This window comes from Ranitomeya variabilis, chromosome 6 (assembly GCF_051348905.1).
Source record: "Ranitomeya variabilis isolate aRanVar5 chromosome 6, aRanVar5.hap1, whole genome shotgun sequence".
NCBI classification, from domain to species: domain Eukaryota; kingdom Metazoa; phylum Chordata; class Amphibia; order Anura; family Dendrobatidae; genus Ranitomeya; species Ranitomeya variabilis.
Window position 1 is genome coordinate 372,549,493 of NC_135237.1, and position 24,926 is coordinate 372,574,418.

Consider the following 24,926-nt stretch of genomic DNA (forward strand, 5'->3'; position numbering starts at 1 on the left):
AGTATGGCATTGCGGCCCTTGGGATTGGTTCAGTATGGCATTACGGCCCTTGGGATTGGTTCAGTATGGCATTACGGCCCTTGGGATTGGTTCAGTATGGCATTATGGCCCTTGGGATTGGTTCAGTATGGCATTGCTGTGGCCCTTGGGATTGGTTCAGTATGGCATTGCTGCGGCCATTGGAATTGGTTTAGTATGGCATTGCTGCGGCCCTTGGAACTGGTTCCGTATGGCATTGCTGCGGCCCTTGGGATTGGTTCAGTATGGCATTATGGCCCTTGGGATTGGTTCAGTATGGCATTGCTGCGACCCTTGAGATTGGTTCAGGATGGCATTGCTGCCGCCCTTGGGACTGGTACAGTACGGCATTGCTGAGGCCCTTGGGATTGGTTCAGTATGGCATTGCTGAGGCCCTTGAAATTGGTTCAGTATTGCATTGCAGCCCTTGGAACTGGTTCAGTATGGCATTGCTGCGGCCCTTGGGATTGGTTCAGTATGGCATTGCGGCCCTTGGGATTGGTTCAGTATGGCATTGCTGTGGCCCTTGGGATTGGTTCAGTATGGCATTGCTGCGGCCCTTGGGATTGGTTCAGTATGGCATTGCTGCGGCCCTTGGGATTGGTTCAGTATGGCATTGCGGCCCTTGGGATTGGTTCAGTATGGCATTGCGGCCCTTGGGATTGGTTCAGTATGGCATTGCTGCGGCCCTTGAGATTGGTTCAGGATGGCATTGCTGCCGCCCTTGGGACTGGTACAGTACGGCATTGCTGAGGCCCTTGGGATTGGTTCAGTATGGCATTGCTGAGGCCCTTGAAATTGGTTCAGTATTGCATTGCAGCCCTTGGAACTGGTTCAGTATGGCATTGCTGCGGCCCTTGGGATTGGTTCAGTATGGCATTGCGGCCCTTGGGATTGGTTCAGTATGGCATTGCTGTGGCCCTTGGGATTGGTTCAGTATGGCATTGCTGCGGCCCTTGGGATTGGTTCAGTATGGCATTGCTGCGGCCCTTGGGATTGGTTCAGTATGGCATTGCGGCCCTTGGGATTGGTTCAGTATGGCATTGCGGCCCTTGGGATTGGTTCAGTATGGCATTGCTGCGGCCCTTGGCATTGTTTCAGAATGGCATTGCAGCCCTAGGAAATGGTTCAGTATGGCATTGCGGCCCTTGGACCAAAAAATGTTGTTCAACCATTGCCTACAGCATCACACTGATAATTTCCCATTCGATGTCCTGGAACTATTTTTTCCAAACAGGCAAGCAACATATATAAAACCAGCTATCCGCAGGATTTAAAGGGAATCTGTCACACCATTTTTCACCTATAAGCTTCGGCCACCGCCTTCAGGGGCTTATCTACAGTATTCTGTAATGATGTAGATAAGCCCCCGATGTAACCTGAAGATAAGAAAAACAAGTTAGATTATACTCACCCAGTGGCGGTCCCGGTGTGATGATGTCCTCTTCTTTGCTTTCTGCCGCGGCTCCTGCGCAGGTGTACTTTGTCTGCCCTGTTGAGGGCAGAGCAAAGTACTGCAGTGTGCAGGCGCCGGGCCTCTCTGACCTTTCCCGGCGCCTGTGCACTACAATACTTTGCTCTGCCCTCAACAGGGCAGATAAAGTATGCCTGTGCAGGAGCCGCGGCAGAAAGCAAAGAAGAGGATGTCATCATATGAAGATGGGAGGCGCAGGACCCGGACCGCGACACCCATCGGACCGGACCGTACCGGGACCGCCCCTGGGTGAGTATAATATAACTTGTTTTTCTTATCTTTCAGGTTACATCGGGGGCTTATCTACAGTATTACAGAATACTGTAGATAAGCCCCTGATGGCGGTGGCCGCAGCTTATAGGTGAAAAATGGGGTGACAGATTACCTTTAACAGAATTCCTCAGTCCAGGCCACCTCCTTACATTGCACCATAATTGTGGATCTGATGCTTAAGTTCCTATTGCAGATGCTTTTACTGGTACACCAGGTTATGATTGCTCTGTGATCTGTGACTACACCACAAGTTACAATGCATTGTGTGTCATGTCACCGATTTTTTCCAGCATTGATGGTCTTGTCCAAGAATGTATCTTAATAGGATTATCCAGGTTTGGCACAAAAGTCTGCAGTCACTCCATGTGACTGCAGACTTGTGAATCCTCAAACTGAGCATAGTGCATGAGGTCAGGATTCTCTGGTTCGGGCTGCAAAACTGAGTGGTCATGTGACTGCAAGTATGCAATATGTCTACTCTTCTGGACACATTCTGACTAGAGGTGCACGACTTCACTCAAATCACTTGCATTGAGCAAAGACGCGCATATCGCATGACTTCCCATCTCCCGACACCGGATAATCCTGACAGCCTTCACTACCTGCAATGTGAGGATTCAAAAATCTGCAGTCACATACATGACTGCAGACTTTCATGCAAGCCCAGAATAACCCCGTTAATAGGATTGGGCACACAAAAAATAATCAGTACCCCAATATTTACCTTCCTCCGGTCTTTGCTGACAGACAGCAGTGGGGATATCATGGCTACAGTGCAAGTGACTGCTGAACAATCACTGGGCTCAATGGCTCATGCCATCAACATCAGGGGAAATGTAGAGCCTAGTGACTAGCTGCAGCAGTCAGATGCTCTATAGTCTTTATGTTGCGACTTCCGTACGTCTGCAGAGATCGGAGCAGTGATAGAGAGGCAACACTGGACCAGTGGAGGGGAAGTGTATGGGCGTTTGTTATTTTCTATGTCTTCAAGCTTATTGCAAAAATAAAAAATAAAAAAACAGATAAATCCTTTATCGGCAATCTGCCAGCCATGTTACTCTAGCCTGGACCAGGTAAGCTTAGTACTAACCACTGTCTGCCATGAACTCCTCAAAAGATATGTTGTTGTGAGGATAACCTGATTCAGTCACCCCTGATCAGATCTTCAGGCTTGCTTACTTTTCCTACTTCCAACACATCATCTTCCTGAAATCTCTGTCCGTAGGCGGTCTAACACTGTATAGGAGGTGTCGCTCCTGACACCGGTCAGTGGGGGTCGCTGATGTATGTGTGGTCTAACACTGTATAGGAGGTGTCGCTCCTGACACCGGTCAGTGGGGGGTCGCTGATGTATGTGTGGTCTAACACTGTATAGGAGGTGTCGCTCCTGTCACCGGTCAGTGGGGGGTCGATGTATGTGCGGTCTAACACTGTATAGGAGGTGTCGCCTCCGTCACCGGTCAGTGGGGGGTCGCTGATGTATGTGTGATCTAACACTGTATAGGAGGAGTCTCTCCCATCACCGGTCAGTGGTGAGTCGCTGATGTATGTGCGGTCTAACACTGTATAGGTGTCGCTCCTGTCACCGGTCAGTGGGGGGTCGCTGATGTATGTGTGGTCTAACACTGTATAGGAGGTGTCCCTCCTGTCACCAGTCAGTGGGGGGTCGCTGATGTATGTGTGGTCTAACACTGTATAGGAGGTGTTGCTCCTGTCACCAGTCAGTGGGGGTCGCTGATGTATGTGTGGTCTAACACTGTATAGGAGGTGATACTTCTGTCACCGGTCAGTGGTGGGTCGCTGATGTATGTGTGGTCTAACACTGTATAGGAGGTGTCGCTCCTGTCACCAGTCAGTGGGGGGTTGCTGATGTATGTGTGGTCTAACACTGTAAAGGAGGTGTTGCCCCCATCACTGGTCAGTGGGGGGTTGCTGATGTATGTGTGGTCTAACACTGTGTCACGACTCACACCGTGACTGTCACCAGTTGTCACGATCCCTTAGCCGCTGCCACCAATTGGTCACGAGATCCACAGGGATTCCTGACCACTGTCACCAATATGTCATGGAGTGGGGTGACTTTAGACCAACAGACGGCTATCACATGTGCAGGGGGGCTTATCTTAGTTATCCCTCCACTGCCACAATGTGATAAAAAAATAAACACACACCAGGCTAGGGACCTCTTAGTTTACAGCAGGGGCTTATTTTAGGTATCCCACTACTCTTCAATATACCATGAACTGCAGGGATTTGTGTATATCCCGCTTACAGTTCCACTTGAACCTTGCAGCTCTCTGGCGCCCCCCTTACCGTCAGGTCAGATTAGGTACTGCACCTAGGGTAATTAGTCGCCAGAAAGGCTGCCTGCTATGTACTGGCTATTGGGCACGCTGCAGCGACGCAATAACTACTCCCACTCAGGCAGGAACAATAATTATTAACGCCGCAGTCGCTACAACATCACCCAAAAGCCTGCACGGTATCGCTGCCACCAGCTCCGATTAAACGGGTCCGACGCTAACCCAAAACAGTAGCGTAATTCCCTTCAGAGACTTAGGGTACGTTTTTAGAGCATGGAGAAAGAACTGGCATGAAACAATATACCCCACAAAATGTAGGCAGTGCTTTATCAAAATATGTTACAAAGATGTTACAAATGAGACAATTGCAAATATGTACAAGGTAATTATAACATAAAGGGGATTAAAGGAGAAAAGATAACACTCACATATTCTCAGTTCATTGCATTGCAGGCAACCATACGTCCCAGCTCATTGGACGTGCTCAGGGCTCTCCAGGAAAAAGACAAGAAGAAGTGCTGGGGAGCCTACAACAAACTTAAAACCTGCAGCTAGTGACATCACAGAAAGGCTGGCTTATCCAGGCCCTCCTCTCTCTACATTCTGAGTACTTCAACCTTAAATTTATCTACTTTTTATAACTTGGCTACAAAACATGGCATAGTCGTAACAAACCCAGCATGCATCTCGGATTAACGTGGGCATTCCAATGAGATCAAATATGTCCTATCTGGGATACATATTTACAGAGAAATCCCTACTTCTTCACCAGATGGAGTTAGACGCCCGTGTTTAGAGTGATGGGTAGGTCCACCGAGTGGAAGTAAGAATATGTATTTTCGTGCTCTTAACTTAGATGGTTTGCTTAATATCTTACAAAAACCAAAGAACTTTCATGGATTCTAGAAGTTTCTAGTCCAGTTATAGCTGGTCACTTTCCACTACAGGAAATGCCGGTCGTAAATACCTTGGTGAGGGGGATGAAAGCTTGTGAGCTGAAAGTCAGGAATTTGCAGCTACAAGCTGTTGCAGAGACACTCCAAGAAGGGGGGCTTAGCCCACAGCATGCTAGCAAGAGAAACTACTTATATGATATTTCATACCATATCGTCACACCTCCCCCTTTTGGTGTGCGCTAGGGAGGTAGAACCCCATGGTATGCCTCCATGTGCACCTCAGTGGGTTCACCCTGGCGGGACAGTCCATCTGCATTCCCATGCTCGTTACCCGATTTGTGTTTAATGGTGAAGTCAAATTGCTGAAGGGCAAGGCTCCAGCGCAGCAACCTGCCGTTGGTTCCACACATGGTGCTTAACCAGCGCAGAGGGTTGTGGTCGGTCACCACAGTGAAGGTGTGACCGTACAAGTAGGGCTGCAAGCGCTGCAGGGCCCAGACTATGGCCAGGCACTCCTTCTCAATGGTGGAGTAGGCCACTTCCCTCGGCAAAAGTTTCCGGCTCAGGTACAACACGGGGTGCTCTTGGTCCTCCGAGTCAACCTGGCTGAGTACAGCACCGAGGCCAAACTCACTGGCATCAGTCTGTACCAGGAACGGTCGACTGCTGTCGACTGCTTTCAACACAGGGGCGTTGCACAGTGCGCGGTTTTCAACGCCTGGAAGGCCCCCTCACAGCCATCTGTCCAGTTGACGATGTGGGGTAGCTTCTTCCTGGTGAGGTCCGTCAAAGGTTTTGCCAGGCTACTATAGTGCTGCACAAAGCGCCTATATTACCCTGCAGTGCCCAGGAAGGACATCACCTGTTTCTTGGTCCCAGGAGTGGGCCAGTTCACGATCGCGCCCACTTTCTCAGGCTCTGGCTTCAGGGTGCCTCCGCCTACCCGGTGCTCCCAGGTAGTGGACCTCACTCATGCCCATCTGGCACTTTCCCAGCTTGATAGTCAGTCCTGCTCGGTGGATTTGCCCGAGCACCTTCTCGAGATGCTGCAGGTGTTCCCCCCAGGAGGGACTGAAGATGGCAATGTCATCCAAGTACGCCACTGAGTACTTCTCCAGTCCCTGAAGCAGGCGGTTGACCAGCCACTGGAAAGTGGCAGGGGCATTCTTCATGCCGAAGGGCATGACCGTGGACTCGTACAGTCCAAAGGGTGTGATAAAGGCGGACTTCTCCTGTGCCTCGGGGCTCAGGGGAATCTGCCAGTATCCGCGACTCAGATCCATTATTGTCAGGTATTTTGCGCCAGCTAACTTCTCAAGCAGCTCCTCGATGCGCGGCATTGGGTGCGCGTCAGAGGCTGTAATGGCGTTGAGCCCCCCTTTTTTGGCACGAGAACTACAGGTGAGGCCCACGCGCTCTTTGACCGTCGAATCACCCCCAGCTGTAACATCTCATCGATCTCCTGGCGCATAATCTGCTGCACCTGGTCAGAGATTCGATAGGGTGTTCGCCGTAGTGGGGCGTGATTCCCGGTGTCCACCTTGTGGACGGCTAACTCAGTCCTCCCAGGTCGGTTGGAGAACACGACCCGGAAGGGTTCCAGTGTGGTTTGCAACTGCAACCGCTGTGGTTCATCTAGCGAGGCGCTTACCTCCACGTCCTCAATGGACCCACCGGCCTTGGCTTGGGCCAGCATGTCCAGGAGGGTGTCCTCCTCCCCGTCTTCGGGTAAGCTGCAGACCAGTAGGATGAAAGGTTCACGTTCGTGATGAGCCTTCATCATGTTGACGTGAAAGGCCTTTCGCCTACCCCGAGCGTGGTCAAGCGTGACCACGTAGGTGACCGGGTTGAGCTGTTGGTGGATGACGTACGGGCCCTCCCAGGCTGCCTGAAGCTTATCCGTTGGTACGGGCACCAGCACCCACACCTTTTGACCCACGTGGTAGGTCCGCTCCCGGGCGTTCTGGTCGTACCAGTGCTTCTGATCAGCCTGAGCCTGCGTCATGTTGTCATGCACCAACTGCGTCAAGGTCTGCATCTTGTCACGGAAGCGCATGACATACTCCACTATGGACACTTCTGAAGGGTTCGGCTCCTCTTCCCAGGATTCTCTTACCAACCCAAGGGGTCCCCGGACTCGCCTGCCGTACAGGAGCTCGAAGGGGGAGAACCCCGTCGAGGCCTGCGGAACCTCTCGGTAAGCGAATAGCAGGTGTGGGAGGTACCGCTCCCAGTCGCGCCCTTGAGTCTCAACCAGCATGCGTAGCATCTGTTTGAGGGTACCATTGAAGCGTTCACACAAGCCATTGGTCTGTGGGTGATACGCACTCGATACCAGGTGCTTTACCTGCATTTACTTACAGAGAGCCTTCATCAGGCGAGACATAAATTGGGTCCCTTGATCAGTAAGCATTTTCCTGGGAAATCCTACACGTGAAAAGATGGCCAACAGGGCATCCGCCACCTTATCTGCCCTAGTTGAAGACAGAGCTACTGCCTCTGGGTACCGGGTAGCGTAGTCTACCACAGTAAGAATAAATCGCTTTCCAGAGCTGCTGGGGACGACCATCGGGCCCACAATGTCCACCGCTATCCTCTGGAAAGGCTCCTCTATCACTGGCAAAGGGATCAGGGGAGCCTTAAGAGCAGGCCCCGCCTTCCCCACTCTTTCACAGGTGACGCAGGAGCAGCAGCAGTTTGACACATCTGTCCCCATCTTAGGCCAATAGAAGTGTTGAGACAGCCGGGCCTTAGTTTTGCTGATCCCCAAGTGTCCAGCTAGCGGGATCTCATGGGCAATCCGCAACAACTCACCCCGGAATTGCTGCGGGACGACCAGCTGTCTTTTCCTCAACCACTTCTTTTGCGATTTTCCGGGTACTGTCTCCCGGTACAACCTTCCTCCTTCCCAGAAAACCTTCTCCTTATCAGTCTCGGAGAAGCGCGTCCCGGCGAGTTGTCTCAAACTCTCTAGGCTCGCATCTGTGTGCAGAGCAGCCTGAAACTCCTGGCTAGGGGAAGCCAGAAGCGATGTCAGGGTCCCTTCCCCACGGGAGCCCTCTGGGACCTGCTCTGGGTCCACCTCTGGTTCAGTCGCACTGATGACTGAGGAGGGTCCGGAAGGCAGACAGTTATCTGCGTTCCGGGCACTCTGACTGCGGGTGACAGCAGCTACGTAGGCTGTCTCCCCGGGGGTTTCTACAGACCCATCAGCCGACGCTGCTATGGGCTCTACCTCCCCATCCACCCCCATTACCTCAGGAGCATTGCTACTTATGGGCCAGTTACCTTCCTCGGTGGCACAGGTCAATTGCATGGCATCACCTTCCTCACGGTTCCCATGTATCTCCCCATTTCCTGTAGCACCGACACTTGCCCCTGCTAGGGGTTCCTCAGCTGTCTCACTCCGCAGAGCGACGTGGCTGAGCACTCCTGTACCTATGGACACATCAACTTTCACAGAAACATCATTATCAGGTTCAGTTGGCACAGGTACAACATTTTCACCATCAATCCTAGGGAAAAAATGGTAATCAGATGCATCATTACAAGATAAAGCATGGTCAGGTAACACATGCGATTTCCCATCATCATCATCATCATCAGGGTTAACGTTACCCTCATTAGTAGATTGGGGAGGGGTGTCAACGTCGTAGTATGCAACCAACCTCCCCAAATCAGTCCCAAACAAAACATCAGTGGGCAAATTATCAGACAGCCCCACTTCCTTCACCCCGCTCCCAGCACCCCAATCAATATAAACCCGGGCCATTGGCAAGGGACAGCTGATGCCCCCAATCCCAGTGACAGTTAGGGTTTTCCCCGGAATGATTTCTTCAGGGGCCGCCAGTTCGGGTCGGATGAGGGTTCGTTCAGCCCCGGTGTCTTTGAGGCCTGTAGCAACATGACCTCCCACAGTGACGTGCTGTACGTTGTCACACACCCTTCCCAACCACACCACCCACCAAAAGGACTGCTGCACTAGGCCCTGGGGCCTTGGCTGGGAGGTTCTTCCGCTTGTCTGGACAGTGGGGACTGATATGACCAGGCTGCCTGCAGTGGTAACACTGGCGAAGTTCGGTGGTAGGTCTGGTGCTGTTGGCCACGGGGACAGGACCTCTGGTGTGTTGGCTGGCAGGGGTACCGGCGTTGGATGCAGGCTTACCCCCTCTCCAGCTGGAGGTGACTGGCTTCCGCACTTCCGATCTACGGTTGGCCTCATAGGCATCGGCAATCTGCACTGCTTTCGTCACGTCTTTGGGTTCTCTGTCCATCACGAACTGTCGCACCTCAGCTGGGCAAAGATGGAAAAACTGGTCTTTGATCATCAGGTCTCGCAGCTGTGCAAAGGTGGTCACTGACAGTCCTTGGGTCCACTGGTCAAAGTGGGTCCCCAGTCCATGCACCACATCACTGTAACTGTCGTGTGGGCCACATTGGAGGGTCCGGAACTTCTTACGGTACACCTCGGGTGTAAGCTGGTACTTGGCTATGAGAGCCTGCTTGATGGCCTCATAGTCACCATCTTGTTCTTGAGGGAGGGCAGCAAACGCCTCCAGAGCTTTTCCTCTCAGCCCTGGTGTCAGGTATCGTGCCCAATCTTGTGTAGGCAGCTGGTACTGTCTGCAGGCTTTCTCAAAGGCCCGCAGAAAAGTGTCCAAGTCCCCATCCTTTTCCATAACAGGAAAGTGGTCGGGCCGGGGCTTCGGTATCTGAGCGCTGCTGGGCTCACGGCTGGACTGGGATGACCCCTGCATTTGCAGTCGGGCCATCTGCAGCTGGTACTCCCGCTGTGCTTGGCTCGCTGGGCCTCTCGCTCGGCTCGGGCCTCGGCCTCCTGCCGGTATTGCTAAATCAGCTGCCGACGTCCCTCATGGTCGTCAGTGGGGAATTCTTTCAAGGCCGCCTGCAGGTGGGGGTCCAATTCGCCTGGATTGCTAACAGGGCCAGCATTCAGTGGTTGGACCTCTGCTGCAGCACCATGTTCGCTGGTGCCGGCTTCTGCGGCTTCTGGGCTCTGTGAGTGGTCTAGAGCGGCTTCCCATTGCATCAGGACTGCGACCAGTTCGCTTTTGTTTTTGCTTGCATAGTCAATGTGCTGTGACTTGCATAAGGCAACAAGGGTGTCTCTGGTCTGCTGTTCATAAAAGGCTTCTCCCAGCCCAACCATGGTTGCCAAATAAAAGATAGGATAGAAAAACGAAGAGAAAGGGAGGGAATAATTACAAGTACACAATTGTCTCACAACTAATAAACACTGAGTTCGTTCTCCAAACTTATTTGCGCAGTCCTCGCAAGAACTTTCTGCAAGTTTTTAGTGAGAGTAATGATTGCTCAAACCAAATCACTAATACTCTAATATCCCACCGCCTTGCCACCAATTGTCACGACTCACACCGTGACTGTCACCAGTTGTCACGATCCCTTAGCCGCTGCCACCAATTGGTCACGAGATCCACAGGGATTCCTGACCACTGTCACCAATATTAAAAGAAAGAACCTGGCACTCAACTTAATGCTTGTGAGATTTTAATCGTAGTAGCCAAAACGTTTCGGTCCTATATCTGGACCTTCATCAGTTACGTACTATGGTGAAAAAAGTAAATGACTGTAGTGTCATATAAGGCACAGCATGGTCTGCGTCTGGTATTTGCGCAGATAGGTTTAGGCACACAGAATGGACTTATTCCCACTGATAGGTGCTGTGCTTGTGTCCAGACACGGAATCCCCGCTTGTCACACTGTCACCAATATGTCATGGAGTGGGGTGACTTTAGACCAACAGACGGCTATCACATGTGCAGGGGGGGCTTATCTTAGTTATCCCTCCACTGCCACAATGTCATGAAAAAATAAACACACACCAGGCTAGGGACCTCTTAGTTTACAGCAGGGGCTTATTTTAGGTATCCCACTGCTCTTCAATATACCATGAACTGCAGGGATTTGTTTATATCCCGTTTACAGTTCCACTTGAACCTTGCAGCTCTCTGGCGCCCCCCTTACCGTCAGGTCAGATTAGGTACTGCACCTAGGGTAATTAGTCGCCAGAAAGGCTGCCTGCTATGTACTGGCTATTGGGCACGCTGCAGCGACGCGATAACTACTCCCACTCAGGCAGGAACAATAATTATTAACGCCGCAGTCGCTACAACATCACCCAAAAGCCTGCACGGTATCGCTGCCACCAGCTCCGATTAAACAGGTCCGAAGCTAACCCAAAACAGTAGCGTAATTCCCTTCAGAGACTTAGGGTACGTTTTTAGAGCATGGAGAAAGAACTGGCATGAAATAATATACCCCACAAAATGTAGGCAGTGCTTTATCAAAATATGTTACAAAGATGTTACAAATGAGACAATTGCAAATATGTACAAGGTAATTATAACATAAAGGGGATTAAAGGAGAAAAGATAACACTCACATATTCTCAGTTCATTGCATTGCAGGCAACCATACGTCCCAGCTCATTGGACGTGCTCAGGGCTCTCCAGGAAAAAGACAAGAAGAAGTGCTGGGGAGCCTACAACAAACTTAAAACCTGCAGCTAGTGACGTCACAGAAAGGCTGGCTTATCCAGACCCTCCTCTCTCTACATTCTGAGTACTTCAACATTAAATTTATCTACTTTTTATAACTTCGCTACAGAACATGGCATAGTCGTAACAAACCCAGCATTCATCTCGGATTAACGTGGGCATTCTAATGAGTTCAAATATGTCCTATCTGGGATACATATTTACAGAGAAATCCCTACTTCTTCACCAGATGGAGTTAGACGCCCATGTTTAGAGTGATGGGTAGGTCCACCGAGTGGAAGTAAGAATATGTATTTTCGTGCTCTTAACTTAGATGGTTTGCTTAATATCTTACAAAAACCAAACAAAGAACTTTCATGGATTCTAGAAGTTTCTAGTCCAGTTATAGCTGGTCACTTTCCACTACAGGAAATGCCGGTCGTAAATACCTTGGTGAGGGGGATGAAAGCTTGTGAGCTGAAAGTCAGGAATTTGCAGCTACAAGCTGTTGCAGAGACACTCCAAAAAGGGGGGCTTAGCCCACAGCATGCTAGCAAGAGAAACTACTTATATGATATTTCATACCATATCGTGACACACTGTATAGGAGGTGTCGCTCCTGTCACCGGTCACTGGGGGGTTGCTGATGTATGTGCGGTCTAACACTGTATAGGAGGTATCGCTCCTGTCACCAGTCAGTGATGGGTCGCTGATGTATGTGTGGTCTAACACTGTATAGGAGGTGTCCCTCCTGTCACCGGTCAGTGGTGGGTCGCTGATGTATGTGTGGTCTAACACTGTATAGGAGGTGTCCCTCCTGTCACCGGTCAGTGGGGGGGTCGCTGATGTATGTGTGGTCTGTCTAACACTGTATAGGAGCTGTTTCTCCTGTCACCGGTCAGTGGGGGGGTTGCTGATGTATGTGTGGTCTAACACTGTATAGGAGGTGTCCCTCCTGTCACCGGTCAGTGGGGGGGTCGCTGATGTATGTGTGGTCTGTCTAACACTGTATAAGTGTCCCTCCTGTCACCAGTCAGTGGTGGGTCGCTGATGTATGTGTGGTCTAACACTGTATAGGAGGTGTCGCTCCTGTCACCTGTCAGTGGGGGGGTTGCTGATGTATGTGTGGTCTAACACTGTATAGGAGGTGTCGCTCCTGTCACCGGTCAGTGGGGGGGTCGCTGATGTATGTGTGGTCTAACACTGTATAGGAGGTCCCGCTCCTGTCACCGGTCAGTGGGGGGTTGCTGATGTATCTGTGGTCTAACACTGTATAGGAGGTGTCACTTCTGTCACCGGTCAGTGGGGGGTCGCTGATGTATGTGTGGTCTAACACTGTATAGGAGGTGTCGCCCCCGTCACCGGTCAGTGGGGGGTTGCTGATGTATGTGTGGTCTAACACTGTATAGGAGGTGTCGCTCCTGTCACCGGTCAGTGGGGGGTTGCTGATGTATGTGTGGTCTAACACTGTATAGGAGGTATCGCTCCTGTCACTAGTCAGTGGTGGGTCGCTGATGTATGTGTGGTCTAACACTGTATAGGAGGTGTCCCTCCTGTCACCGGTCAGTGGTGGGTCGCTGATGTATGTGTGGTCTAACACTGTATAGGAGGTGTCCCTCCTGTCACCGGTCAGTGGGGGGGTCGCTGATGTATGTGTGGTCTAACACTGTATAGGTGTCCCTCCTGTCACCGGTCAGTGGGGGGGTCGCTGATGTATGTGTGGTCTAACACTGTATAGGTGTCGCTCCTGTCACCGGTCAGTGGGGGGTCGCTGATGTATGTGTGGTCTAACACTGTATAGGAGGTGTCGCCCCCGTCACCGGTCAGTGGGGGGTTGCTGATGTATGTGTGGTCTAACACTGTATAGGAGGTGTCGCTCCTGTCACCGGTCAGTGGGGGGTTGCTGATGTGTGTGTGGTCTAACACTGTATAGGAGGTGTCCCTCCTGTCACCGGTCAGTGGTGGGTCGCTGATGTATGTGTGGTCTAACACTGTATAGGAGGTGTCCCTCCTGTCACCGGTCAGTGGGGGGGTCGCTGATGTATGTGTGGTCTAACACTGTATAGGTGTCCCTCCTGTCACCGGTCAGTGGGGGTCGCTGATGTATGTGTGGTCTAAAGGCCCCGTCTCACATAGCGAGATCGCTAGCGAGATCGCTGCTGAGTCACAAGTTTTGTGACGCAACAGCGACCTCCATAGCGATCTCGCTATGTGTGACACGTACCAGCGATCAGGCCCCTGCTGTGAGATCGCTGGTCGTGTCGGAATGGCCTGGACCTTTTTTTGGTAGTTGAGGCCCCGCTGACATCGCTGAATCGGTGTGTGTGACACCGATCCAGCGATGTCTTCACTGGTAACCAGGGTAAACATCGGGTTACTAAGCGCAGGGCCGCGCTTAGTAACCCGATGTTTACCCTGGTTACCAGCGTAAATGTAAAAAAAAACAAACAATACATACTCGCCTTTCGGTGTCCAGGTCCCTTGCCGTCTGCTTCCTGCTCTCACTGACTGCCGGCCGTACAGTGAGAAGTGAGAGCACAGCAGTGACGTCACCGCTGCGCTATGCTCTCACTGTACGGCCGGATCTCAGTCAGAGCAGGAAGCAGACGGCAAGGGACACCGAAAGGCGAGTATGTATTGTTTGTTTTTTTTGGTAACCAGGGTAAACATCGGGTTACTAAGCGCGGCCCTGCGCTTAGTAACCCGATGTTTACCCTGGTTACCTGGGTGCTGCAGGGGGACTTCGGCATCGTTGAAGACAGTTTCAACGATGCCGAAGTCGTTCCCCTGATCGTTGGTCGCTGGAGAGAGCGGTCTGTGTGACAGCTCCCCAGCGACCACACAGCGACTTACCAACGATCACGGCCAGGTCGTATCGCTGGTCGTGATCGTTGGTAAATCGCTTAGTGAGACGGGGCCTTAACACTGTATAGGAGGTGTCGCTCATGTCACCAGTCAGTGGGGGGTCGCTGATGTATGTGCGGTCTAACACTGTATAGAAGGTGTCGCTCCAGTCACCAGTCAGTGGGGGGTCGCTGATGTATGTGCGGTCTAACACTGTATAGAAGGTGTCGCTCCAGTCACCGGTCAGTGGGGGGTCGCTGATGTATGTGTGGTCTAACACTGTATAGGAGGAGTCTCTCCCATCACCGGTCAGTGGTGGGTCGCTGATGTATGTGTGGTCTAACACTGTATAGGAGGTGTCCCTCCTGTCACCGGTCAGTGGTGGGTCGCTGATGTATGTGTGGTCTAACACTGTATAGGAGGTGTCGCTCATGTCACCAGTCAGTGGGGGGTCGCTGATGTATGTGCGGTCTAACACTGTATAGAAGGTGTCGCTCCAGTCACCAGTCAGTGGGGGGTCGCTGATGTATGTGCGGTCTAACACTGTATAGAAGGTGTCGCTCCAGTCACCGGTCAGTGGGGGGTCGCTGATGTATGTGTGGTCTAACACTGTATAGGAGGTGTCCCTCCTGTCACCGGTCAGTGGTGGGTCGCTGATGTATGTGTGGTCTAACACTGTATAGGAGGTGTCCCTCCTGTCACCGGTCAGTGGGGGGTCGCTGATGTATGTGTGGTCTAACACTGTATAGGAGGTGTCGCTCCTGTCACCGGTCAGTGGGGGGTCGCTGATGTATGTGTGGTCTAACACTGTATAGGAGGTGTCGCTCATGTCACCAGTCAGTGGGGGGTCGCTGATGTATGTGTGGTCTAACACTGTATAGGAGGAGTCTCTCCCATCACCGGTCAGTGGTGGGTCGCTGATGTATGTGCGGTCTAACACTGTATAGGAGGTGTCGCTCCTGTCACCGGTCAGTGGGGGGGTCGCTGATGTATGTGTGGTATAACACTGTATAGGAGGTGTCCCTCCTGTCACCGGTCAGTGGGGGGTTGCTGATGTATGTGCGGTCTAACACTGTATAGGAGGTGTCGCTCCTGTCACCGGTCAGTGGGGGGGTCGCTGATGTATGTGCGGTCTAACACTGTATAGGAGGTGTCCCTCCTGTCACCGGTCAGTGGGGGGGTCGCTGATGTATGTGTGGTATAACACTGTATAGGAGGTGTCCCTCCTGTCACCGGTCAGTGGGGGGTTGCTGATGTATGTGCGGTCTAACACTGTATAGGAGGTGTCGCTCCTGTCACCGGTCAGTGGGGGGGTCGCTGATGTATGTGTGGTCTAACACTGTATAGGAGGTGTCCCTCCTGTCACCGGTCAGTGGGGGGGTCGCTGATGTATGTGTGGTCTAACACTGTATAGGAGGTGTCCCTCCTGTCACCGGTCAGTGGGGGGTCGCTGATGTATGTGCGGTCTAACACTGTATAGGAGGTGTCCCTCCTGTCACCGGTCAGTGGGGGGTCGCTGATGTATGTGCGGTCTAACACTGTATAGGAGGTGTCGCTCCTGTCACTGGTCAGTGGGGGGTCGCTGATGTATGTGCGGTCTAACACTGTATAGGAGGTGTCTCTCCCGTCACCGGTCAGTGGGGGGTCGCTGATGTATGTGTGGTCTAACACTGTATAGGAGGTGTCGCTCCTGTCACTGGTCAGTGGGGGGTCGCTGATGTATGTGTCTTAGTGAACAGCATTTTGAATATTAGATTTCCAAAATACCAGCACAATCACATTCCTTTCCTGCTTATCAGGGGGTAAACCTGGGAAAGTTTCCTGCCACTTTCCGGCAGTCTAGTGGGCAGCTGACACCTGTCACTGACAGGCACAGCACAAGCACACTGCACTGTACAGACAGCAGGAGTTGGGGGGGGGGGGGGGCAGTTGTCAGCGCCCACCAATCACAGTCCGGCACTTATGCCTAAAAGACTTTGGGAAATGAAAGCTGCCATGTGATTGGCAGCCTTGGCGGGCACTGTGCCCGAGGTTGAATACGGCTGGAGACACTCATTCTACTCCATGTTCAGTCACACGTGAATAGGACAGGTGCACAGTAACCGGAGGCGGCGCTCTCTCCTCACCTCCTCTTACTCTTGTCTGCCGTGTAATAGGCCGCTCTTTTCTGCACCGGCTGGAGAGGTATAGCATCCGCCATCTTCCGCCGCACAGAATGACGTCACTGGTGAACAACCAGCTGAGCGCGCGGAAGACCGAGGGATGTGACGTCACTGTCAGCTGACCCGTCAGCGTGCCTCCTGGGTGACGTCGCTGACAGGTGACCGAGCGGGCGGCGCTAGTCGTCCTGTCATTACGGTAACATCACTGTGTCTGTGGCGGCGGGGCGTACCGCCGGCATTGTGTGACCGCAGCGGTCTCGGCGGACCCCGTGAGCGCGGGCAGTGCAGTTCGTGCTGCTCTCGGATGTTCCCGCCTCGTCCTTACTCCCACAGCTCCGGGACGGCTCTGCCTTTCCTGCTTCTGAGGAGAATATTCAGCTAGTGCGGCTCCTCAGTGAGAGAATACCGCACTGCTGCTGGGTCAGGCTCCGTGCACACCTTGTGGGTTTTGCTGCAGAAAGTTGTGCGCCATTTCTGTATCTCTTGGCCACAGAAGCGCTCGTGTTCTTGTTCCGCAATGATGGCTGTATCTTGTGAAGCTCTCTGTGAGGTGTACATTCACCCACCACGTCTGGCGCCTCGTGTGTGCAGCCTATTGTACAGCTAGTCACACTATGAATATGAGCTGCGGGGAGGCCCCTGGTTATTGGCCCCTTCCCAGCCCTCCTCCGCCCCAGTAGTAGGGCAGCCCATGAGATGGGCCATTGCTGGCTCTTCCCTATTGCTTTGGTGTGCCGGCAGTCGGGGTAACGCGGCTTGGGGGTTGATGGCAGCTGTAATTTTGGCCAATTCACGGCTGACATCCAGCCCTGGGGTTAGTAATAGAGAGGCGTCCGTCTCACACAAGCTATGAAAACATTCAGCTCACTCTTGAGGGAAGCCGAACAAGTTTCTGGAAGCCTGAAATGTTGGCATGGCATGGCTTGTGAACGAAGTGAGTCCAGCTTCAATCCTTAAAGGGCACCTGTCACCCCGTTTTTTCAGTATGAGATAAAAATACTGTTAAATAGGGCCTGAGCTGTGCATTACAACAGTGTATTTTGTGGACCCCGATTCCCCACCTATGCTGCCGAAATACGTTACCAAAGTAGCCGTTTTCGCCTGTCAATCAGGCTGGTCTGGTCAAAAGGGCGTGGTGTCTTCCCCCAGATCTTGCTTAGTTTTCCGTTGGTGGTGTAGTGGTTTGCTCATGCCCAAGGTCCCGAATCCACTGCACAGGGGAGTTAAAAGAGCGCGATGTGCACTATTTCATTGGTGATCGGTGGGGGCGGCCATCTTCCTGAAGCCGCGGCCAGCAGAGCGCCGCTTCTGCACACGCGCGGCCAAAGGAAGATGGCCGCCCCCACCGATCACCAATGAAATAGTGCACATCGCGCTCTTTTAACTCCCCTGTGCAGTGGATTCGGGACCTTGGGCATGAGCAAACCACTACACCACCAACGGAAAACTAAGCAAGATCTGGGGGAAGACACCACGCCCTTTTGACCAGACCAGCCTGATTGACAGGCGAAAACGGCTACTTTGGTAACGTATTTTGGCAGCATAGGTGGGGAATCGGGGTCCACAAAATACACTGTTGTAATGCACAGCTCAGGCCCTATTTAACAGTATTTTTATCTCATACTGAAAAAACGGGGTGACAGGTGCCCTTTAAAATGAAATCCTTTTTTTCATGATTAAAATAGATATGGCATCCGAGTCAATTTTTGGGGGAGTCCGAGTTAGAATCAGAATAAAATGGACTGACTCCGACTCCAAAAATATATAATAAATTGGGTACAGTAGTACAATGTAGGATGTGCTGTAATTTTCATAAGAATTTGGGAAAGTTATGAAATGTTCTATAAATGTCTGTTCTGTTCCTGATCTAATGATCTCGGCTTTTAGTGGAGATGAATCTGTGCTGCACTTTATGCACATGCTCAGTAAGGAGGCAGTACTGGGGACTTGGTCAGGGTCAGTGGTTTTGCTTACTGACTCCACAGCCCTGACATTGGCAACACTACAATATGCCTAGGTATGATTGGGGATATGGGGTGCAAGGACGTGAAACAGGACACGTTCCGAATGACTAAGGCTACTTTCACACTAGTGTCGGGCACTGCACGTCGCAATGCGTCGTTGTGGAGAAAAAACGCATCCTGCAAAGTTGCCCGCAGGATGCGTTTTTTTCTCCATAGACTTTTATTAGCGACACAGTGCCACACGTCGCAACCGTCGTGCAACGGTTGAGTCGTGTTTTGGCGGACCGCCGCCACAAAAAAAGTTACATGTAACATTTTTTTGTGCGTCGAGACCGCCATTTTCAACCGCGCATGCGCGGCCGAAACTCCGCCCCCTCCTCCCCGGACCTTGCAATGGGGCAGCGGAAGCGTCCTAAGACTGCTTCCGCTGCCCACGTCGGGCATTTTTTTCACAGTATGCGTCGGGCCGACGCAGCGCGACGGCCCCGTACCGACGCTAGTGTGAAAGCAGCCTAATGCGTTCTTAAACTTAGTTTGATCATCATGAAATAAAGGATTTTATTTATTTGACTTTATGGATTGAAGCTGGGCTCACTTTCACAAGTGATACCCCCAGTACCAACAGTAATAAAAAGAAACACAGAAAAATACTTTAAACACTCAACCACACCTTCCCTGGTTGACCACTTTATTAACAAATCATCCCATGCAGGTTTGTTGTAGCCCAGCAAATGTGAACCTGAAAAGAACATCCCAAAACACAAAGAAATATTAACAGACATTTTTCCTCGTTCACCACTTTATTAAAGAAAAGAAAAAGGACCATGCAGGTCTGACAGTCCACCAAATCTACGGTACAAATCCTACGGAGCCTCGTGCTGAAGCTTTATGGGCTTTGCAAACAACCACTACCGGGACCTGGCGACTGTGAAGGTCAGTGACATCACCTCACTTCTGAGTCGCCGAGTCTCACACAGCGACGTGCTACAGATCTGAATCTGCACCACAGCTGCATGTCACAAATAAGCAACTTGTGCGTGGGACTTCAGGATTCTCATTCACTTTGCTGGCATCAGGAATCCCTTCAGGTTTTTTGACATCTACATTGCAAAAACAAAATGTGTGCACACAGCCTTATGGTCTTGTATGAGACCAGAAGCAATGGCGCTGTATGAGGGTTTGTTTTTTGCGTGGGAGCAGAGTTGCCAATTGTCCAGAAATTCTGGAACTGTTCATAAAAATAAGACAATTGTTTGCCCTATCCGTAAAAAAAAAAAAAAAAAAAAAAAGGTGTCCCTGATTTTTTTTTGAAGCTGAGGAAACATACAGAATATTTTCACTATCATTGGAATACAGCTAGTGTTCATATCAGAATTATGAGCCGTAGATACGGATTACTTGTACCTATAGTGATTTATTAAGGTTTTCCAATGTGTAATAAATATTATCTGTCTGATTTTTTTGATAACCTATCCAGAAAAAATAAAGAGTCAAGTTGGCAACCCTAGTGGTGGGCTGTTGCTGGTATTCATACCAATTTAAGTACATAATGTTTTCATCACTTTTTGTTGCATTGTTTACAATAAAAATATATTTTTTTCACTTTGTTTTGACAGCATTTATCTTACGGTGTAATGAGTTTTCTATTTTAATAGACCACACTTTTACAGACAAGGTGATTCCAAATGTTTTTTTTTTTAAACCGGGAAAAGAAAGGTGATCTTAACCCCTTTACCCCCAAGGGTGGTTTGCACGTTAATGACCAGGCCAATTTTTACAATTCTGACCACTGTCCCTTTTTGAGGTTATAACTCTGGAACGCTTCAACGGATCCCGGTGATTCTGATGTTGTTTTCTCGTGACATATTGTACTTCATGATAGTGGTAAAATTTCTTTGATATTACCTACGTTTATTTGTGAGAAAAACAGAAATTTGGCGAATATTTTGAAAATTTCGCAATTTTCCAAATTTGAATTTTTATGCAATTAAATCACAGAGATATGTCACACAAAATACTTAATAAGTAACATTTCCCACATGTCTACTTTACATCACAATTTTGGAACCAAATTTTTTTTTTCGTTAGGGAGTTATAAGGGTTAAAAGTTGACCAGCATTTTCTCATTTTTACAACACCATTTTTTTTTAGGGACCACATCTCATTTGAAGTCATTTGGAGGGGTCTATATGATAGAAACTAACCAAGTGTGACACCATTCTAAAAACTGCACCCCTCAAGGTGCTCAAAACCACATTCAAGAAGTTTATTAACCCTTCAGGTGTTTCACAGGAATTTTTGGAATGTTTCAATAAAAATGAACATTTAACTTTTTTTTACAAAAAATTTAATTCAGCTCCAATTTGTTTTATTTTACCAAGGGTAACAGGAGAAAATGGACCCCAAAAGTTGTTGTACAATTTGTTCTGAGTACGCCGATACCCCATATGTGGGGGTAAACCACTGTTTGGGCGCATGGCAGAGCTCGGACGCGAAGGAGCGCCATGTGACTTTTCAATGCAAAATTGACTGGAATTGAGATGAGACGCCATGTTGTGTTTGGAGAGCCACTGATGTGCCTAAACATTGAAACCCCCTGCAAGTGACACCATTTTGGAAAGTAGACCTCCTAAGGAACTTATCTAGATGTGTGGTGAGCACTTTGACCCATTAAGTGATTCACAGAAGTTTATAATGCAGAGCCGTAAAAATAAAAAATCATATTTTTTCACAAAAATGATCTTTTCGCCCCCGATTTTTTATTTTCCCAAGGGTAAGAGAAGAAATTGGACCCCAAAAGTTGTACAATTTGTCCTGAATACGCTGATACCCCATATGTGGGGGTAAACCACCGTTTGGGCGCATGGGAGAGCTCGGAAGGGAAGGAGCGCCGTTTGACTTTTCAATGCAAAATTGACAGGAATTGAAATGGGACGCCATGTTGCGTTTGGAGAGCCACTGATGTGCTTAAACATTGAAACCCCCCACAAGTGACACCATTTTGGAAAGTAGACACCCCAAGGAACTCATCTAGATGTGTTGTGAGAGCTTTGAACCCCCAAAGTGTTTCACTACAGTTTATAACGCAGAGCCGTGAAAATAAAAATTCTTTCTTTTTTCCACAAAAATTTTTTAGCCCCCAGTTTTGTATTTTTCCAAGGGTAACAGTTGAAATTGGACATCAAAAGTTGTCCAATTTGTCCTGAGTATGCTGATACCCCATATGTGGGGGGAGCCACCGTTTGAGCGCATGGCAGAGCTCGGAAGGGCAGGAGCGTCATTTGGAATGCAGACTTAGATGGATTGGTCTGCAGGCGTGACATTGCGTTTGCAGAGCCCCTAATGTACCTAAACAGTAGAAATCCCCCACAAGTGACCCCATATTGGAAACTAAACCCCCCAAGGAACTTATCTAGATATGTTGTGAGAACTTTGAACCCCCAAGTGTTTCACTACAGTTTATAACGCAGAGCCGTGAAAATAAAAAATCTTTTTTTTTCCACAAAAATTATTTTTTAGCCCCCAGTTTTGTATTCTCCCAAGGGTAACAGGAGAAATTGGACGCCAAAAGTTGTTGTCCAATGTGTCCTGAGTACACTGATACCCCATATGTTGGGGTAAACCCCTGTTTGGGCACACGGGAGAGCTCGGAAGGGAAGGAGCACTGTTTTACTTTTTCAACACAGAATTGGCTGGAATTGAGATTGGACGCCATGTTACGTTTGGAGAGCCCCTGATGTCCTAAACAGTGGAAACCCCCCAATTATAACTGAAACCCTAATCCAAACACATCCCTAATCCCAATGGTAACCCTAACCACACCCCTAACCCTGACACACCCCTAACCCTAATCCCAACCCTATTCCCAACTGTAAATGTAATCCAAACCCTAACTTTAACCCTAACCCTAACTTTAGCCCCAACCCTAACTGTAGCCTTAACCCTAGCCCCAACCCTAACCCTTGCCCTAACCCTAGCCCTAAACCTAACCCTAAACTTAACCCTAGCCCTAACCCTTATAGGAAAATGGAAATAAATACTTTTTTAAAAATTTTTAATTTTTCACTAACTAAAGGGGTGATGAAGGCGGGTTTGATTTACTTTTATAGCTGTTTTTTTAGCGGATTTTTATGATTGGCAGCCGTCACACACTGAAAGACGCTTTTTATTGCAAAAAATATTTTTTACGTTACCACATTTTGAGAGCTATAATTTTTCCATATTTTGGTCCACAGAGTCATGTGAGGTCTTGGTTTTTGCGGGACGAGTTGACGTTTTTATTGGTAACATTTTCGCGCACATGACATTTTTTGATTGCTTTTTATTCCGATTTTTGTGTGGCAGAATGACCAAAAACCAGCTTTTCATGAATTTCTTTTGGGGGAGGCGTTTATACCGTTCCGCGTTTGGTAAAATGGATAAAGCAGTTTTATTCTTCGGGTCAGTACGATTACAGCGATACCTCATTTATATCATTTTTTTATGTTTTGGTGCTTTTATACGATAAAAACTATTTTATAGAAAAAAATATTTTTGCATCGCTTTATTCTGAGGACTATAACTTTTTTATTTTTTCATTTGATGACGCTGTATGGCGGCTCGTTTTTTTGCGGGACAAGATGACGTTTTCAGCGGTACCATGGTTATTTATATCCGTCTTTTTGATCGCGTGTTATTCCACTTTTTGTTTGGCCTGTATGATAATAAAGCGTTTTTTGGCTCGTTTTTTTTTTTTTTTACGGTGTTCACTGAAGGGGTTAACTAGTGGGACAGTTTTATAGGTATGTGTACTTTATTGTTTGTTTTATTTAGATAAAGAAATGTTTTTATAGGAACAATATATATTTTTTGGGGAGGAATTTTTTTTAATTTTTTTTACACATGTAAATATTTTTTTTTTTACACTATAACATTGCCCCAGGGGGGGCATCATGTTATAGTGTAAGATCGCTGATCTGACACTTTGCTGTGCACTGTGTCAGATCGGCGATCTGACGAGCACAGATCCAGGCTTCCCGGTGCCTGCTCTGAGCAGGCGCTGTGAAGCCACCTCCCTGCAGGACCCGGATGCCGCGGCCATTTTGGATCCGGGCCTGCTGCAGGGAGGAGGAGGTAAGAGACCCTCGGAGCAACGCGATCACATCGCGTTGCTCCGGGGGTCTCAGGGAAGCACGCAGGGAGCTCCCTCCCTGCGCGATGCTTCCCTATACCGCCGAAACACTGCGATCATGTTTGATCGCAGTGTGCCGGGGGTTAATGTGCCGGGGGCGGTCCATGACCGCTCCTGGCACATAGTGCCGGATGTCAGCTGCGATAGTCAGCTGGCGATCGGCCGCGCTCCCCCCTTGAGCGCGGCTGATCGCGCTGGACGTACTATCTTGTCGGTGGTCATACGGGCCCACCCCACCTCGACGGGATAGTACGTCCAATGTCAGAAAGGGGTTAAATTTCATTTTTTTACTTTATCATTAAGTCCCTTTAGAGGAATTGAATCTGCTATTGTCTGCTCGTTATACTATATAATGCCATAGTTTTGCAAAATAAAGTGAAAACAATGGTCTCCTATCCAGCTGTAGCTCTAGCTTCACAGGAGTACCAAAATGGCGGCGAGACATTTAGCATGGCCTTGGCTGCCATGGTAACCCATCGGTGCCCAGTGATTGCATCTGGTGAACGAAAGCATTGCAACCACTCCATTTAAGTACCACTATCAGAGATTGACAGCAGTATCTAAATAGTTAACAGCAGCGATTGGAAGTCAGCTCTGGCCACGGCTGTTAGAGACAGTCACCTGTGTAGCGCAGCTTCTAATGCACGTGGAGTAGGGCACCTCTGATCGCCACTCTGATCTCCAATGTGCACAAACCAATAGGATTTAATACCTAAATGTCCTAGTAGTTGTTTTGTGAAATAGCCCTGACCCTAATTTTCTTCTTAATAAAATACAAAAATGTTATAGCTGTTACCTTATTGTTCTATTGCCTTGAAATGTATTCATGCCTCATGAATTTATCCATATTTATTCACGTTACACCCATGAACTTAAATGTATTTTTGGGGGATTTTATATGATATACCAACACTAATTAGCAAATATTTGTGAAGTGTAAAGGAAATGATACATGTTTTTTCTAAATAATTTAAAAATATAAATCTGAAAAATTATGTGCATTTGTATTCAACCCCCTGTAGAATGATATCCTTAAATAAAATCCTTAGTGACCAATTTCTTCCATAAGTCACATAATTAGAAAATCGAGTCCACCTGTATGTAATTTATTCTTATTATAACTACAGCTGTTCTGAAGGCTTCAGAAGTTTGTTTGAGAACATTAGGGATCAAACTGCATCATGAAAACCAAATTAAACACCAGACAAGTCAGGTATACATTTGTGGATAAAAGTAAAACAGGGTTAGGTTATAAAAAAATATAGCCCGGGCTCTGAACATCTCATGGAGCACTGTTCAATCCA

At 49.2% G+C, this 24,926-nt stretch overlaps 1 protein-coding gene across 2 annotated transcripts in view; it reads right to left on the bottom strand.

Annotated features, from left to right (window-relative positions):
* ATP9B (ATPase phospholipid transporting 9B (putative)) overlaps window positions 1–17,071 on the bottom strand; it is a 428,187-nt gene extending 411,116 nt beyond the window's left edge. For both annotated transcript variants that reach the window (XM_077270058.1, XM_077270059.1), the window contains exon 1: window positions 16,453–17,071. In XM_077270058.1, the coding sequence (XP_077126173.1) occupies window positions 16,453–16,526 (74 nt within the window). In that variant the 5' untranslated portion in view covers window positions 16,527–17,071. The remainder of the gene's footprint in view (window positions 1–16,452) is intronic.
* Window positions 17,072–24,926: the final 7,855 nt, after the last annotated feature.